The 19,913-nt window shown below is 37.6% G+C and overlaps 1 protein-coding gene across 1 annotated transcript in view; it reads left to right on the top strand.

Annotated features, from left to right (window-relative positions):
- Cadps2 (calcium dependent secretion activator 2) overlaps positions 1-19,913 on the top strand; it is a 575,996-nt gene that overhangs the window by 548,855 nt on the left and 7,228 nt on the right. Inside the window, exon 28 of the mRNA XM_023703422.1 lies at positions 18,881-18,985. Coding sequence (XP_023559190.1) covers positions 18,881-18,985 — 105 coding nt within the window. The remainder of the gene's footprint in view (positions 1-18,880; positions 18,986-19,913) is intronic.

Raw genomic sequence — 19,913 nt, 5'->3', positions numbered from 1 at the left:
TATCTTCTCTGCATCTTAAAAATGCTTTTCTGGCGGTTTCATTTAATTATGCAAGTTACTGCAAATGTTTTCATAACAGCAATTCACGGGCTTTCTGGTGACACTTCAGCTGTGGCAGTGACGGCGGGTCCTGCTACGTCATCGGCTCCACCATGGTCTGTCCTGTCACTGTTTGCTGTTGTCAGGTTGGGTGGTCAAAACCAATCGTAGCTTTCTGACTTTCTGTTTCCAGTCCCTATCCAGGCCATCTTACAATAAAAGTATCATCTGTTTTAATAAGCTAAGTGTTAATATGTGTGAAAAGAATGATTTCCTAAAAGCTTTGATGCCCTGCAGGGGTAGAAAAATTATCATCCATCCAGCTGGCTCTTTTACAAAATACTGAAACCATATTAGCAACTTCTGCTTGCATTTGCTATTGCTCTGTAAGCATATGTTTCATTTCCAAGTTCACTTTTACTTTTTTGCTTATGTGGTGATTTTCAAAAATGTTGAACAGAAACGGGAGTTGAGTTGATGTATGTCTATTACGTTTCCTTCCAGTGTAGCTAAAGCATATATTCTCTGGTGAAAATAAACTAGAGCAATCCTGGAAATAGACCCCTGTAGGTAGACTTTTTGGGGGCAAGGGTAGGAGGCAGGATGTTTTCTTAAGGTCTTCATTCTTTGTCTGGAGGACTCCTGGCCCTGCAAACTTTAACCATTTAACCATTCTCTTGTCAATTCATAACAAGTGTAGAGTTTTTTTCACCTCAAAGATATTCCTCACTTAAGCTCCTCTTCTTTCATAAACTTTTTTTAAATTCATTTATTTATTTATGTGGGGGGGGCAGCTCAGCCCACCAGGGGGCGGGGCTGGCTGGCATGTGGTGCTGGGGGATCAAGCCCTGGTCCCTGTGCTTTGCTAAGCTTGTTCTAAGTAGGTGCTTTAGACCATTGAGCCATCTCATCAGCCCCTCATAAACTTTTTGTAAGAACATGCATGCGGTGGCGATGGAGTTGACTAAATTGCTTCCAAGGAGGCCAACATTCAAATAATGCTCTAGTGTCATGTCCTCACTATTTATGCATCACTTGTGATACATAATTGTCTGGAATGGCTGTAGGTTTGCTTCCAAACCGTTGTGTTTTAGTCCTAAAGGTTTTGTTATTTTGCGTAGCCACAGCAGAACACTAGACTTGTTATTTGTAAAATAATTGTAATGTCCTTAAACATTCTAATACTTTAAGTTGCCCATTTTTGTTAGTTTAATTAAAAATAAAAATAGACCCTCATTCTATTGATATGTCACCAAGAATAATATGTATGAGGGGATACTAAGAGCCCCTAATTAGCCAAGACTGAATTTGCTTCAATTACAGTTAGTAAATGAGAGGTTATCAAGTATGTGTTGAAAAGTAAAGTAGAATATGTATCTTAAGCAACAAATCATTACTGAGAGACATTATATAATTATTGGAAATCCACTTGGCTGAGCTTAAAATAATATTGTAAGGTGTCAAGAAACAGTTGAAAATAATGACCCTAAATATGCTGTTAGCAATCTTAGCCTATTACAGATAAAAGATTGAACAGAACAATTGCACTCAGCATCATGACAAACTTTTTGTTATTCCAATTAGAGTACTTCCTATGTAAGTAAGTAAATGGATCCTCCTGAGTTCAGATGCAGAAGAAAACATGCACATGCACATTATAGTAATTTAACCCAGAGTGGTTTTATTAACTCAGATAAGGGGCCAGTCACTGTAATTTCCAGTTAGACAGTGTGAAGGCTTACCTCTTAGAGGATGCCACGCCATTTACCTAAGTGAAATCTACTTGCTAGATCTAATACTTTTTATATAAAATAATTAGCCTACCAGACATTCCTCCTGGAGGGGAGAGGGAAGAAAGGGAAAAGAGATGGAGAAAAAAGAGAATTGAATAAACATGTGAAACTAGAGCTTTTATAAATGGGAAGGAGAGTGGGAGTTGGAAGGAGCAGAGGTTGGGGGAATGAGATGAAAAACTAATTGCGTTATGCACGTGTCCAGACTCCCCACATTGAATGTATTTACCATGCACTGCAGACATATGTAGGAGTCCCCTCCAGGTTCTCGTTTCAATCCAAGAAGTCAATATTCATAATCCTAAAGATATGTTATTGGAATCCCATCAAGATAATTCCAATCTACCATTCCCAGTATAGCCCACGGTGAAAGTAAAGAAACTAAAACATATTTGTAATTATTGGGGAGCCAAAGGGCCCTAAGTCCAGCCATGAAGATGGCTTTCTGGAACAAAGAGGCTGACCCAGGCCTGCACCTAGGTTTTATTCAGTGGAGAAGGAGTGGCTTGAGGAGGAATGAATGAAAATTATGGGAAGTAGGTGAGTACTGTGAGCTGAGCTAGGTAGGTGGCCTACATTTACCTCTGCCATATGCAGAGAGAGTATGCAGAGAAAGTAATCTGCATTATGCTATTGAGATAGTATCTCATGTTTCAGGGGCCTGGTACTTTGGCTCTGATGTAATCTTTTAAGCCTCAGGAAATTGTAGCCTCTATATCGGGGCTCGATCCTAGCCACAGTGTGGAGCATTGGCTCTTCATCCTGTCTCAATCTGGCTCACAACAAAGAAGTGTAGGTTATTAGGGAAACATGCATGCCACATTCAATGACTATCACCAGCACCTCAATTAGACCAGTATACATTGCTTAGGGCCAATTGAAAGGATAAAGTGAAGTCCTAGCCAGCTCTATACATAGCAATACCAGGAAACAGGGTCAGGCCCAGCCAAATGGAGACAGTCACTCTTCTTTCAAGTAGAACTGCTCAGGTTGTCCTCCACAGACATAGACCTCCAAAAAAGAAGAAAGAAAAGACATTGATCCTGGCCTAAACACTTTTAAAAAATAGCCTGTTCTAAGCAATCTTCTGTCTGGAAGAAGCTATTGAAAAGTCTGTGGGACTTTCCCTAACTAATTATGCTATAGATTGTCGTAAATTTTTGATCAGTTAAATGACAGAAAAAAGCAGTCAGTGGCCCAAGATCTGTGCCCACGACTTTGGAGCACTTTCGGACGCAAACATCAGTGTTCTCCATGTGCAACCTGTACAGCAGATGCCATGACATCTGTGCGCACTATGCTGCACTGTCTCTTCTTGTTCATGCTTTCATAAATGAGCTATTTTGCTTCTCAACCTCTCCTTATACAGATGGAGAAAATCTCTATAATCTTAAAAACTCCAAATAGCATAAATTAGACTTTTCTATCAAATCCTGCAATAGTAAAAATAATAATAGGACAAATAGTCTCATAAAAGGAATTCTCTTTTACTGTATAAGTAATAAAATGTATGCAACACTTTCTGCTTAAAACAGAAATACCGAGGCTGGGGAGATGACTCAGTAGACTAAGTGCTTCCCTGGCAAGTGCAAGGGCTGAGTTCAATTCCAGGTTCTGCCAAAAATAAAAAAAAAAGAAAGAAAACAAAAAGAAATTAAAACATATTTATAATTATTGGGGAGCCAAAGGGCCCTAAGTCCAGCCATGAAGATGGCTTTCTGGAACAAAGAGGCTGACCCAGGGCTGCACCCAGGTTTTATTCAGTGGAGGAGGAGTGGCTTGAGGAGGAATGACTGTGTGTAAGTTAAAATACTGGAACTTCAGGTGTTTTCTGAAACCCTTCCAGATTTTAAGCCAATGATTCTTTTCACAACATTTTTTGCAAAGATGAAAAGACTTAAGTCAGGTTGCATGGCAGTCTTGTAGTTCAAGGTAGCAGTTCTTAAGTTCTTGTTAGAGAGCCAAGTGGAAGCCAGGTGTCCCAGCTAAGAATCAATAGCAAGTGCAGTAGATAAGTAGAAAAGAGTCTACATTACAAGTTATTCCACGTGACATTTTGTGTACCTTCCACACTGTTCTGAAAACCAAGTTTAGAACAGTAGTTAGAACTCATATACTTTTTTTTTCATGCCACCAGGTGACTAAGATATTAAAACAGAAATTATCGGGGCCGGGGAGATGGCTCAGTAGGATAAGCGCTTGACTGGCAAATGCAAGGATCAGAGTTCAATCCCCAGTTCCACCAAAAAAAAAATAAAATAAATAAAACAGAAATTATCCCTGCCTCATAAGTGGTTATTGAGATACAATGCTTTCAGGTTACATTTGAAGGACATTCTCCTGGAGTAGGAAAGATCACGTACATGCTGGAAAGGGGTCTGACTTACAGATGTTTTCTCTTACCTCAGAGTCCTTTCATAATGTAAAAAAAAAAAAAAATTGTGATGTGTCTTTCTAAATTTATTGCCAAGTCCACACCAGTTTCAAGTGGACTCATGTCAATATTAAAATATAACAAAGATTTTCTAATTCTTCACTTCCATTTTTTTTTTTTTTTAAACTGGGGATTGTACTCAGGCCCTTGCACTTGCCAGGGAAGCGCTTATTCCACTGAGCCATCTCCCCAGCCCTTTACTTCCATTCTTAATGTCATCTGTGAAGTTTCTTCCCAGGCACAATAAATGTTCACTCCTGTACCTTTCAGGTCACGTGGCACAAGCCACAGGTAATGTACATCAGGCAAGATGACAGAGGCATTCCTACAGAGCTGCGCTTCTCTGGGCTGGAAAGTGGTGTTGGGTTAGAAGTCCAAGCTAACAGCTGCCCCAAGAGTAGCCTTTGTCATCGTTTCCTAGTGTTCAAGAACGTTGTAATGTGGAGATTTGAGGGCTGGCTGAAACACATGTTATTTCTGAGACAAACAGTAACCTTGCCTACCTCGCCAACCTTTTGTATATCTGTCAGGCATTGCCCATCTTCATTCCTTGCGAAGCACTCCCACTGAAGATCTCATGTTGTTGAGGACGTACCAGGGTGCATTGTATGATTGGTAAATCATACAGATTACACATTCTCTTGTGTTATAAAATGATTAGCTATTTAATTGCTTGGGATTTTCATCTGAACTAAATTTTTAAAAAAATTTTGATTTATAAAACTAAAAAGAATTTTCTTTAAATGCTAACTAATCACTTATATTCATCCAAGCAGCATTTCATAAAGTATTAACTTTTATTTATTTCTTTATTTTTATTTGATATAGGGTCTCGCTACGTACAGTTCAGATGCGTAGTGATCCTCCTGTCTCAGCCTTCCCAGCACTAGGATTATAGGCGTGTACCAGAACGCCTGGTTTCAGTGGCCTGAACTGCATACCCTGGGTTCCAGGACTGGCATGGCAGGTGGCACTACGGATTAAGCCCGGGTCCTGCTTGCCAGGCAGGTGCTTTGACTACAGAGCTGTTTCCCCAGCCCCAATTTAATTTTCCCAATTAAGTGAAAAATACTAATTTCAAAGGACTTTCTATGGAAAGAATTCTTATTTACTATTAAAGAATTCAGAAATAGAAATTTGAGCCAATTGACCTAAACTATATAAATGGACTCTTTTATGCTTTGATAAATAAATGGAAATATTTCAGGGAAATATGCTTCCAAAAGCAAAACTGATTTTACACTTCTACAGCCCTGTTTGCCTCTGGACTACCAAATGAGAAATGGAGCAAGCTTTTTCATGTAAGATTATTTATCTTTAATAACATTAGCAGTACTCTTAAAGATTCCGTGTATTACTTTGTTGTTTTCTGGCAAATAGTTGAAGTCAACAAAACATGGATGACCATAACAATTAGATAAAGCATTCCCAGTGCTCTTGGCCATAGGTATTTAGAAGTCACAGTGTTCTTTTTCAGTCATATTCTTTCAATGAGGTTTTGTGTCTGTGCAATGGGCCTCTTTATTAGCAATATAGGCTGGAACCTATTACAGTGGAAGCCTGTCTTTGCCTTCTTGCAATTCTTGTAGTTCAATGATTTTCTAGCTGTATTCTCTCATATGTGAATGTCAATTTAAAAATGGCAATTTTCTTTTCAATTGATCTTTCCCTTTCAAATTATTACAGCTTTGTTTATAGACCAAGTTAATACAGATTATCATTACAGAATATGTTTGGTTTTGGGTTCTATAAAAAATTACACAAGGGGGGCGGGGAGATGGCTCAGTAGAATAAGCACTTGCCTGGCAAGTGTAAGGGCCTGAGTTCAATCCCTGGTTCTGCCAAAAAATAAAAATAAAAAATAAAATTTATTTTACAAAATTACACAAGTATGAAAATTACCTATTAGTCCCTTATGTCCATGATTTTTCTGTCAACACTCACAAGTAAACACTAATATCCATGTGTCATAGCCATTATTTTCTTTTCCATTAATACAAAAGGCTAGATAATAAATTTAATGATGTATTTGAGGCTGGCTGGGCTAACTTATTTCAAAAAGTTGCTTTATTTGTGTGCCTTGGTACCTACTGATATGGTACAGTACTATAAAAGTAGGTTTAAGACCTTAGATGATCTATTTGGTACATATCTTCTAGAAACAAAATATATTCGCCCCACATCTCACATAGTTCAGTACCAGGGGCAGCTGCTTTAGCACACTGCCTTCCAGATGTTGGGGCCTGTTTTCTTTCTAAGTGTTTATACTCCTGCTTTTCTAAACCTATGTGTTTATACTCTCAATGAAGTTGTCTGATCTCTTTTATGATGCTTATAATCAAACCTGCTCTGTATATTTTTCTTTCTCTTTTCTTTTGTCTTTTTTGAGACATAGTCTCACTGTGCAGTTCAGGCTGGCCTTTCATTCACTTTGTAGCCCAGGCTGGTCTCAAACTCTCAACGATCCTCTGGGTCAGTCTCCTGAGTGCTGGGATCACAGGCCTGCACCACCACACCCAGCTTCTGTATTTCTTTATAAGCCTCAGGAAATGCTATACAAAGCTCGCTCCTTATTGGTTCTGTCTTTTACCCCCCTCAAAGTTTGTTTCTCCTTAAAACCTCTCAAATTACAGAATTATAACTGTCTGGTTCATTTGAGTTAATAATCCTCATTTTAATGTTATTATTTGTAAGTGTAAGAATTTATAAAAGGATCTGCTTTTGATGCGTGTTGTATGCCAAAAGAGCTTTGGCAAGTCCAGACGCTGTTCAGAGAGGCCAAAGGCCCTTATTTGAATCTAAGCTGTTGTTGAATTAAAACCTGCGAAACTTGAGATAAGCATGCCTAATGGCCTAAAAGAAACTCAACAAGAAAATGTATTGTAGCTTGTTGATCTTATTTCTTTGATAATTCAAAAGAATCTTCAAGAAATATGTGGACTTCTTACTTAGATTCTTGAAATGTGATCGCGGAGCACAATTGTCGCTTGGCACGTTCCCAGAAGTACACATCTTTGCATGAGGCACCTGGACATATGTGGCAGGTCTGGTAGAATCAGCTAATTAACAACACAGGCTTAAACAGGCACCTCATCTGGCAGTGCAGTTAGTTGCCTGATGGTGCTCAGCAGGATTTGGTAGTGCTTTTTATTTTTCTATCCTAATGGTCTGCTGCCCACCTAATTTTGCCTTATTGTCAGTCACTACTTACCGCAGCTTGGGGCCCTCCCAGGAGGCTAAATTATTATCAAAGGATTAGGGAGATGTAGCCTTGCAGCTCTGACATTTCTGATTACTTGTCTATGCCAGAACACTAATTAGCTGTGACTAATTAAGAAAAATGTTCCTGCCATAGAAAACCATTTAAAAGAACTGAGAAGTAGAAAAGCAATTCAAAAGCTGAGCAGTGCTCAGATCTGCTGATGCTCTTTAGATTTCCACCAGAGCCTTAACTCACCTTTAATTGTGCTCACAATTTAAAAAAAAATTCCACATGTGAACTGATTGGAAATTTTTGCTTGAATAAGAAAAAGATGTTGTTGATCACCTAAGCTCTCTTAGCAATGGCAAAATTGTCTTCGATGAATGGAAGGTGACAGAACTTTCATATTCATCCAGAAACATTTCTAAACATCAGTTGCAGGAATATGCATCAGCATGCGTCTACACAAGCCAATTAACTACTTACTGGTTACTAAAGAAATTAGGACATTGTCACTACCTCATCTGTGAATTTTGGATTATAAACAACATGTTGAGCATTTCCAGATTTTCATGCCTCTTCCACTTTAAGATGGTCTGGAAATTCTGACTCTTCCAGGTAGATCCTGATTTTGCCCTGATGGTTTTGCATGCCTGCACTTAGCTGGCGACCAGTGACTTACTAACGAGAATGCCCAGACCTCCCCTGAGGCCAGCATCTCTAGAAGTTGCCTGGTGCATTGTTTTCACAGAGCTGACTGCTACTCCTCTCCTTTCCTTCAGTCCTAATTTCATAAGCTGGTAACACACATGGCTTTAAAGCCACACTTCCTACGGTGGCTCTTTGTACCCCGCCTCTGTGAGCCACCTCCTCTCGAGCCCTGAACAGCCCCTCTGCAGGGCCAGCACTGTTCACACGTGGGCACAGCAGTAGCAGCTATGTTGCCACTATTGACTAATTTTAACTAAAAGAAATCTGTGGAAAGAAAAAGATTTTTGTGGCCAGGCCATCAATGTGTTTATTGAGTGCATTGCCAGGAAATTATACAAGAATAATTTTTAAAGAACATAAATGCCAAAAGAGACCCATGTAGCTCCTAATCTCACCCAACCTATGCAAGAGCCACCTTAATTTCACTATCTTAAGGTGAGCAAAATATTTGGTCTAGAAAAAGGAAATTTCTGACACCTCCCCATCTAAATTCTTTGTACTACATTTTAAACCCATCTCACCCTTTCCTCACTGGAGAACAAAAAGCAGGCAGCCAGCATCCTCTAGCGAATAATCCTTCCTATAGATGAAGACAGTTATTAAGGCACCTGTCATACTTGTCTCCTCCAGGATAAGTAATCCCTATTTGTTTAACTTCTCTTCACAGGCCCTAGTTCTAGCCCTTTAATCATCTTTGTGGCTCGCCTTTGAAACTTCTCAGAGCATTTTCAGTCATGCTGAGGATGTAGAGTCCGGAGTCAGATACAGTGTTTGAGTATGACTGAGCAAGAGTCCTTCAGGTCTTTTTTTTAATGCATTCTAGTACATATATGTATAACACTTTAGATTTGCCTATCTCCATAAATTTGATCCTGTATCATCCTTATATTTTTTTCATTGGCTTTTGTCATTAGACCCATTCTTATGTGTTTATTGATGGTGCATACACCTTCAAATGATGCTTCTCTAGAAATCAAATGTTTCACCATTCAGTTACCATGTGTAAGGGATGGTGGTAAATGTTAGGATTCGGGTATTAGGACTGGTTTTGTCCTACATACTTGATGTGTGTGTCTCAGTGACACCATGGGACTCTAACTAGTGCAGGGAGAACTCCTTTTGTTACTCTTTTTTATCCAACTAGTGTTTTTTAAAGATTTCTGAAGATCATTCACCATGCCAGCAGCTGGAATCACAGTATTAAACAAAATAGACCAATTTCCTGCCCTGAAGAGCTCACATTCTGATGACCAAATGTTCTTCTTGAGAAATGGTTAATTGATGCATAGTTTTACTTTTTCACCTGAAAATACTCAGATTTTTTTCAAATGAAAATATATACATAATTAAAATACTATGCCTTTTGAATAAATGATAATAATTACTGATGCTGTTTACTTCTATTTCATGTGAACAATTGGAAATTTGCCAAAAATTTGATGTCAACATGATTTGTACCTAGTTTTAGTACTCAGAACATCAAGTGGGGCTGGAGAGATGGCTCAGTGGAATAAGCAGTTCCCTGGCAAGTACAAGGGCCTGAGTTCAATCCCCAGTTCCGCAAAAGAAAAAATCAAGTGTCCTGACTTCAGGATCAGAGTATGTTTTCCCACTGTCTCTGCCCCTAGGTGTGTTGTTGTTATTGTTTGATTTGTGTTCAGTTTTGGTTTAGGATGAGTTTTGAGGTTTTTCTTTGGGAGGGGGCTTTAGGGGATGTTGGAAAAGGGTCTTATTATGTAGTTCAGACTGCACTTAAACTCACTTTACAGCTCAGGCTGGCCTCAAACTGAGTCATACCCGGCTTTCTTGGGTCCCGTGCCCAAAAACTAAGATACTGAAACAGAATGAACATTCCCACAACAACCATATTTTTCTGCCTTTCCATAAAAACAGTACTCAAAGCAAACAAGTATAGAAGACACCCAGGACACATCACTAGATAGTGAAACGATGCATGGAGCATAGCCAGCCATGTCCCCAAATGTGCCACACAGCCACCGGGAGGGAGTCTCGGTCCAGTAGTGCACACGCTGCGATGGGCAGTTGTTTCTTCAGTTACAGCCTCTGAGGGCCCTTGAGAACAGCAGCACCTGAACCTGTAGAGCCAGCATGTGCGGGTGTGCAAGAGCATGTGTGTGGGCACGTGGGAGAGAGATGTGGAGCTTTTTTAATTTTTAGTACTTCTTTATTTTAGTCACAATCCAAACTAAATTAGACTGTCACATTGTAAGCTCGGTTTCAGTCCTGTGTTAAGTTTCTGTACCAGTGGGATTGTTTTTTTTCTGAAAATTCCTATCATTTCAATATCTAAAAATTATGTTTCTATTAATGAAATGTGATTCCAGTCAGTTATGAATTAGGTCTAGTAAACATCTTTCCTTTTCCTATTGAAAACCTACCCCGCTATTACTTTTCTCTATTGATATACAGTGATTATATATATATATATATACATACATATATATGACTAGGAATTCTGTCAATACCTAAAATACAAATAAAATATAAAATATTTTTGTATATACCATTTATATTTATAATAATTAGAAACATTTTGTCTTTCAACAAATACATAATGCATACTGTTTGCCAGACATTTTGCTAGGGACTGGAGACCAGTAAAAATAGAGATCAGGTAATGCCTTGTGGATACTCAAAACAGATTCAGAGAGACACGCTACATTACACCATGATCCTGTAGACACCTGGGTAGAGAGCTAGATGCAGGAAATATGGGAGCACTTAATTCTCCCTGATGGGAAACAGTACTGGCTTTATAGCAAGGATGGTGAATGAGCTAGGTCTGAAAGGCTAGCATGAATCTGTCCAGGAAGATGATATTGAAAATAGAAGTCCAAACTGAAAGGATGGCAGGCCAAGATTCCACAAGTATGAAAAGCTGAATATGTAGCAGTGGTTCAGCTAATTTGGTTTGCTTGCGGCAGTGTAACATGACTTGGAGACATGAAGGCCTTGTCCACTCCAAGGCCTCTGACACTCTCAAAAAGACATTTTGAACTGTTCCCCCTTGTTACAAGAAAACTGAAGAGGAAAGACGTGCTAACAACTCATTTAGTGACCTAGGTTTTATCTTGAAACTTAAGTTGTACTATTTAATATCAGCTACATGTGTTCACTGTACCTTTATTCTGGACGTACGTTCTTGATTTAAAGTAGAGTTTTGTTCAAAATCTCATGTACAATATTCAGAATGAGTGATCTGGCCAAATGAAAAGATCATCATGACTAAAGGAATGACTCTTGAAAGATGTGTCTTTCCCACACGGGTGTGGTCACCATCATAACTGCAAGAATCAGCCAGAACCTTTAGTTAATGATTTTACTCAACAATATTAGCCAGGCCGGTGTATGTCCTGTCATTGGTAACAGAGGAAGGGTGAGGAAGGTAGAACAGGTGATTATCTGAAATTTTTAGTTTATAGTCATTAATTTTTTAGGATCAAGAGAAGAGCTGCAGAATAAACTTTGAGACATTTCTCTACCTGATGACAACAATATGGAACAGTATGGATTTTAGTGCCCCTTACATGGTGTCAAAAAATGACCTTTGGGATAGTTTGGAATGAAAGGCATTTTGGAATCATGAAATAGTGATGAACTGACCACAACTCATTAGCTTCCAATTTATGAAAGTTAGGTCACTTGTTCTGCATAACTGAGGGGATCTAATGCATCTGGAATTATCTGTGTTCTTATGGTCATGGTTTCATTGGGAAATAATGGAGCTGCCAAGATAATTGTTTAGTAGTCAACAAGCATTCCTGGGACACCCACTATATGCCAACACTTCTGTTATAGTGCTCATAAGTGCAAAACTTGCTGGTGGACTTAAAAATTGAAAAATTCACCCTGAGTATGACTTTATTAAATGTAGAAGAAAAATATAGACATGAATTAAGTGCTTTTTATCTACTATTAAAAAAATTAAGACCATAGAATATATAGTTTTGCTATGCATGAACCAAGAATCTTTTCTACATTGTACTATTTCATGACAGTGAAGACAAAATGTCTTCCAGGGTTTTTAAGCATTAGGAGGTATGACACTTTAAACAAACCTTTAAAAGAGTATATAAAAAAGTATATATAAGAGAGATTTGGCATATACATTTGGTATCTAACATATGACACATTATATTATTGGAGTTACAGATATTTTTGTTATTTGGAAATGTGAATTGCTTAAACCTAACAGAAAATTTAATTAGCTTCTTTGAAACCATTGAAAGATAGCTCCTGAATTTGTACACAGTCCTGTGCCATAATTCAGAAACCTCTCAGAATGATAGCTGTTTTCTTAGTTTTTTTTTTTTCTATGAGTATCAAACAACACTTAAGAATCAATGATTTAGGGCTGGGGATTTAGTCCAGTGGTACAGTGCCTGCCAGGCAAGTGCAAGGTCCTGAGTTTGATTCACAGTGAAAAAAAAAAAAATTCGGTTTTTTTTTTCTGGTTCAGGCTGCCTTAAGGGTAGGTCTGAGGATCAAACCATGGTCCCCTGCACCTGACTGAGTTTGCCAGAACAGGTGCTTAAACAACTGAACTAACCCAGCAGCCCCAGATTTTATTGACAGATCATAAAAGCAGACTATTTCTTAGGGAAAAATTGAGTAGCATAGTAGTTATTACTCTGGAGAGAAACCTTTACTGTGCCACTTAACATATTTGTTGTACAGACTTAAGTAAATGCCTAACTCTAAACTCGGTTTTTCCCTATGTAAACTTAGTTTCCAAGTAAGTAAAATGAGAATAATAACATCTACTTCAGGATTATTGTAAGCATTAAAAAAAATTTGACATCCACTTGAACTTCCCCATATAAAATAGAAACTCAAATGCCTTTATAGTCAGAATTTATAAGAACTAATAAGCCGAGTAGGTGGCACACACCTATGATCCCAGCAATCTGGAAATCTAAGGCAAGTGTGAACCCAGCCTGGGAAACTTACTGACCTAGCAAACACTGTCTCAAAAAATAAAGGTTGTGGATGTACCTTAGTGTAAAGACCATAAATGAACCTAGTCAAATCCTATTACTGAAAAAGGAAAACATAAACCAAAGAGAAGAGAAAACAACTGTAGGAAGTGGAAGAAAAGGAGGGTGATAAGAATAATACAATTCTTTATTAATCTTACTTACCTGCTACTACACTGTATTGCTTCACTTTTATATGACTGCCATTTCACTGAGAGGCCAAACCAAGTAAGTCAAAAACAAAACAACACGCAACAGAAATTTCTGAAACTCTAGAATTGGATTTTTTTTATTATGGAAGAATAAAGCATATTGAAGAAGCATATAAAAACCAGAGGAATGACAGTTTGGTTTTTCCCTTCAATTCATTTTTACAAGAATCATAAGCTCATCATGCCCTTTCATCACAGTCAGACCTGAGCTCACAGGACTTCTGCTGAGCACAGAATCTTATGTTAAAGCTAGATTCATAGTGTCCCCCTCTGGTAGGTAAGAAGACAGAGGCATGGGCAGGTCAGCTGGCAGGTTCAGGGAAGCAAAGAGTAGCGCAAGAAAGGCTCGGACTACCTGCCCTCCCCTGCTGTGCCTTCACTCGCCAGCCCTCAGCGGCTGTGTCCACAGATCTCTGCCTCCCTCTCCCCAGCATGCCTCTGGGCCTAGCTGAGAACATTTGTAGGTATCAGCTGGGTTGAACACTTCCTGAATGGTTAGCTGTGAATAGGTTGCTTTCAGTTTTCCTTAAGGATCTCCTTGAAACTTTCGAAGTATCTCTGCTTTTGGAAGGTGTTGTGAATCAAGACATTGTCAGAGTGATGCTGTGGTGTGGGCATTATATCAAACTTTATGGTTAGCACAAAATTGACATGTAAATGTTTAGAAATGGTGAGTAAGTAATATCACAAATTCAGTGATATCAAATAGATGTACTTTTGACAAAAGGAGCACTCAGTGATTAATAAAGCATTTACACTTATTTTTCAGTGAATAGTGCTGATGAAAATATAGGGCATTAATGTTTCCAACTTTTTGTCTGTCTCTAAAGACACTGTAGTGTGTCCTATATTTCTCAACCATCAAAGAGGGTTTTTTTTTTTTAGCATTTTTAAAACATTGTCTTTTTATTCGGTTCAGCTTCACACTTAAAAAGTACATAATTCCTAAGATGAGATTTTCTAGATGTTATTTAATTTCAGTATAGTGACTCAACTCATAAAACAGCTTATTTCTCTTGAAATAAGTGAAGAAATACATATCTACTGTGGAAATTTAGCCATTCTCCATGTTAATGCACTAAAAAGTGTTCTTTCTTTCTTTCTTTCTTTCTTTCTTTCTTTCTTTCTTTCTTTCCTTTGTTGTTCACCTATTAAGACAAGCATAGCTAGAGAAAATGAAAATATATCAAACAGTTGTGCCAATTCATAATCAATAAAAAGCTAAACACTTAAGCAGAAAATTTATCCTAGATTTGTGCCCTACTAAGCATGTATTTTTACCTTGCCCTCATCAGAAGCCACATTCTGACAGAAATCATTTGCTTGAAGCAGCTGTGATATATAAACCCTATGAGGTCTTGCGATTCAGATTTAGGAATATCAGCCTCAGAGGGTCTAAAGGCATTGTGCATTAGTACGTATTGAGACCTCATTCCAGGTGGCAAGCAGCTGGACTTTCAAAGGATAAAACTCCCAAGATAAATATGAAGCGCGTGTTCCTAGGTGATAAATGTTATTTTTAATAGAATCATACTCAAAATGCTATAAATTAGGCCGGAAAAGGGAGTTGTGCATATTTAATATATTTGTTTTGTATTCCCACCAGTCAACAGAATAATGAAATTCCTTAACTACTTCTCTTTAACTTGCATGAAGAAAGCACGGTATGTTGCTAAATCTCTTTTCACCAGCTCTGCGGAGAAACAACTTTAATCCTTGTTAGAAAATTGCCGAGTCTGGGACTGACAAAGAGCTCATGCTTGTTCTATTGTGAGTGCTCCCCGGCCCCTAGAGCAGAGCCCTTTACAGCTGCGTGGAGCCCGCCCGGCTCAGCTGCACTATTTAGGAGAGGAGGTTTGTCAATTTCTATTGACAATGGAGAGAGTTTTTCAGGGCCTGTAGCAGTGCTGACACAGTTGGGGATCAATGCCAGCCATTCAGACTGCACCCTCTTTCATTGCTTTGGTTTGTTAATTCAAGACTAAAGGTCCACTGAGGGGGTTCAGGGTGTTTAAGAAAGCTGATGAACTGTTTAAGAAAGCTGATGAACTGCAAGCGTTTATAGCCCTGGTGTGGCAATTTCCATAGTCAGTGGCAGCTCCTGGCACTGAGGGAGCTGTGTCCCTGTTGACCCTCTTGTTATTAAAAATGCACAAGTGCTGCGCTTCTCAATATTTCAACACTCTTTCATTGTCAATACCACCTTCTGAGCCCTTCAGCTTGTTGCTTGCTCTAAAGATCTTCTTAGATTGGGTTTGAAAACTTCACCTTAAACACTAGATTAGACTGATGTTCTGTTTTCCGTGCTCCTGTTGATTTGTTGAACCTTCCCAGGGCTGGAAAGCAAGTAGCAGCTTGATGGGGAGACGGGCTGCTAATATGATTTACCAGTCTACAGTCATGCACAATAAGTGTGAATAAATACAAGGGTCTCTCAGAGTCAACCCTAGCCTTTCCTTTTCTTTTATTTTTCCTTTAAAAGAGATATCTCAAGAAAATGAAGTGAGTAATGCATGCCCTTACAGGAGTTGAATGAACCACAAAAAGGAAAAAAAAAAGCCATATTTTTTGTTAAAGTGGTAGGCTGCTGTCATGGATTGATGTAGAAAAAATTGTAAAATATACAGTTACTGCTTTATTCCTGTGTAGGCCAAAGCAAAGAATAAAATGGTACTACCATGCCCCAGGCTTCAGGGCAGACTGACACGACCCTTCCTTGTCATCCCTTGAAGGGAGAAGCGAGTAGTCACCCAAGTTATTCCATAAAATTAACTTTTCCAAAATACAGAAGCATTTCCTAACATTCACCTTTTACTGTACATTCACCTTTCTTCAAGTTTTGTTGTTGTTTATTTGTTGGATTTTGGGGGTTAGCTTGGTTAGACAAGACACATGAAGTTAATCCAAATTTTGACTCCTTTCTCAAGTTGAAAATATGGGACCAGTGTACTTTAAACTCATAACAAAGGAGATATTAATTCCATCTCTGGAACCAGAAAGGTGCTAGAGGTTTGTGGGGGGGGGTTGTTTGTCGGGGGTAGGGAATGTTCCCATTGTGAGGAAGTAGCAGTGTAGCAGGGCTGGATGTTGTTTGTCTGCTCTCAGTTACAACACAGGCCAAGTTCTGTGCTCAGCCACTGCCCTCTCTTAATCGTCAGTGGGCCACTGAGCTGCGGCGCTTCTGCAAAATGCCTTGACTTGGGAACCAGAAGTGTCCGTGCATTCTCCTCGGATACAATGGTTTTTCTTAGAGCCTTTTCTTTGTAGAATAATTTGCCTTCTATGGCAAGGTAGCCATAAAAATTTTATATAACAAGAGCTTTTTCCTCGTTTTATATTTACCCTTAGAAAAATGTTTTCCCTAATTCCTTTTCTCTCAAATTATAATATTGGCACTGTATAGAAGTTATATTAATAATTCCTGTGTTACATTAGATATCTTTTCAGTTATCATTCATAAGTATCATTTATATGTAATGGGAAGTGAAGGGAAATTAATTTTATTATGTAAGAATTTTTTAAAGACAGAAACGTGAAGCAATCTTAAAGTATTTTCATTTCCCTCAAATTATACAACTTTGCCATGTATATAATAAGTGCATAGTCAACAGACTAGTATGTTTTGCTAGACTTCATATAACATGTAATGTTTCTTGTTCTTCTACATAAAAAAATTACTATCCTTTATAAAGTGCTGTATTTTCAAAAATCACATCCCTTTTCACATTTTAATTTCTGGAGTATCTGAAAAGTAGCAATGGTATGACAGTCTTAATTCAGTATGTTCAATTCAGTATTGCCAATCAATGCCTGTGCTTACCTGTAGTAAAATTGAGCTCAAAAGTTTGAGCCTATAGATAATTTGAAATAAGTATGGAATTTAATATCAGAAATTAAAATTTATATATAGAAGACTTTGGGAAATAACACTTCAGCTGATACTGAACTAACTAGGGTTTATTTTTAAGAACTTAGGAGTGTAATTACTTCATTTCATAAACCTTATTTGTGATATTTTGGTAGCTCCTGAAAAATTAAGAAGTACTCACTAAGAAGAAGCAAAACTAGGTGCATGAATAACAGATGTTTAAAAATCACAGGCTAATTCACAGTTTAAAATTTTGACATTCTCAGTCATCCATTTGATAAAACTCAGAGCTCAGTTATTTTAATTTGCCTATCTCATTTTAAGCACAGAAGTTCAGTATTCCAGCAGATTAATAGAAATGAAGGGTGAGATGTGAAATGCATGTTTAAGTTTTACTTAAAATACAATTGTTTATACTAAATTGTATTGGAGTAATGTTAGTAAAGACAAATGCAAATAAATTTCACACTTGCACCACTTAAGATTCCTCTTAGAAATTAAATCTATTGTTTTGCTGTATGTATAAAAACATTTAAGATATTTTTCTTTTTAAATCCATAAAAATATGAGTGTTGACACTGTTGTTGTGTTTGCAGCTCTAAACAAGACACAGAATCTCTTTCAAAAACTCTGTCCTTTCCTATGTGATGAGCAAGTGCTGGAATTTCTCTGTTATCTGTGTAGTACCATTATTCACATACTGTTACACAAACCTCCCCTGTCACATAATCACCAAATCCCTGAAAATGCCACAATTAATGCTAACTTGATTTTCTTTAAAAAATAGGAAACATTTCTTCTGGTTTTCCTTCACTTATACATTATATAAGAGCAAGAAATTACATTAGAGAACAATTTCAATATAGTCCTCAGAGTTGTAACAAAGAGCAAAAATATAAATCATCCAAAAGCACAAATTGAAACTGATCTTTACCTTTCATAATGTAGCCAACTGATATTTTTTCAAGATTATTATACATAAATTCCATCTTGATACTGTTTTTCTCTGTGATCTCTAAATCTTGATTTTAGATGATTTTAAAATATCTTGCAAACTCTTCACAATGAATAGTAGTAGATAAAGGTATAACTAAGTATTACTGTTCAACAAGTGGTGAATTTTTTTCTTTTTCTTTCTTGCTTTTTTTCCCTCAAAATATTATTTCTAGATACTGACTATATGGCTTGTGTCATAACACACCCCTATTTGATTTTTTCTGTAACAGGCCAGTAGGACATTTTGCTTTCAAAATAATATACCTGTTTTTTTTTTCTTGTGCTCAGCCATCTATATGGTCTTATAATGTGTGTTTAGTACTCATTGTTACCCAAAAATTACAAAGCAGTCTACTGGGCTGCAAAGCACAAAACACTTCCCCATGAATATGTTGCAGCTGAAAGGCTGGGATGTTAATTCAAATAAGACAGCCCAGGTCAACTTAGCAGATTTTCTCGCAAAGACATGCAATTCTGTTAACAGGAAATTATAGCATTATTGACTTTAAGTGCTTATCTGTGGTCATTTCAGAATGTTTCGTTACCCCCTCATTACCGAATCTGTTAAATGAATACTGCAGAGGATTTTTTTATTTTTTGTTCTCTCTGCCCCCATGCTTCTTTCCAGCAATGGTACAGCAATTCCATGAAAGTCATTTGCGTGTGGTTGGCTGATAGATTAGACCTCCAGCTTCATATTTACCAACTGAAGACTCTCATCAAGATTGTGAAGGTAAACAAAACATTTTTGGATGTTAACTGCCCATTAAGCTATAAGGAATAATGGCGAGATACTCTTCCACAAAATGTGAATGTGAACACTAAAACAACATAACTTAATACTTTGATAAGTAATCTTTACAGTCCTAAATATAAATGTATTTTCACTAATAAAAGAGTATTTACTAGCAAGCAATCACATTTTAAGATAATGTGTATTAATCTCCTACCACATTTACCTAAATATAGTGGGTCCACAATAACTGAGCATTAATTTTCTTAAGAAAAAAGTATTTTCTCATATTATAGTTACTTTGCATTTATTAGGATCTTGTATCATTCTGAGGGTTTTTGAACTGTACTTGCCAGTAGAGTAAGGAGAATCTCTTGTTTATTGTGTCCTGATATGAATGTAACATGTTGTCATGACCCATCTCATATGTAAAAGATGACCAGTTTGAATATGAATATTTTGAATATTCAGTTTGAATATTTTGCTTTTAGAATTATATATATGACATATGCAGGGGTTCTCAAAGTGTCATTCCTGTCCTAACACTATTAGCACCATTTAGAACATGTAAGAACTCCAAGTTCTTGGGTTCTAACCCAGACCTGTGGAGTCAGGGGCCAAGGGTCAGACTCAATGGTGACTATTTTAATAGGGCCCTCAAAAGATTCTAACACATACCAAAAAAATCTATTACATTATTTTTTTCTTTTTTCTTTTTTTTTTTTTGGCAGAACCGGGGATTGAAGTCAGGCCCTTGCACTTGCCAAGGAAGCACTTATTCCACTAAGCCATCTCCCCAGCCCCCATCTATTACATTATTAAAAGATTTTTTTTTCTGGGGAGATAGCTCAGTAGAATAAGTGCTTGCCTGGCAAGCACAAGGCCCTGAGTTCATCCCCAGTACCACCAAAAAAAAATTTTTTTTTTT

This window comes from Octodon degus, unplaced genomic scaffold (genome assembly GCF_000260255.1).
Source record: "Octodon degus isolate 3935 unplaced genomic scaffold, OctDeg1.0 scaffold00170, whole genome shotgun sequence".
Taxonomy (NCBI): Eukaryota; Metazoa; Chordata; class Mammalia; order Rodentia; family Octodontidae; genus Octodon; species Octodon degus.
The sequence above is the reverse complement of the archived record's forward strand: the minus strand, read 5'-3'. Positions and strand labels throughout refer to the sequence as shown.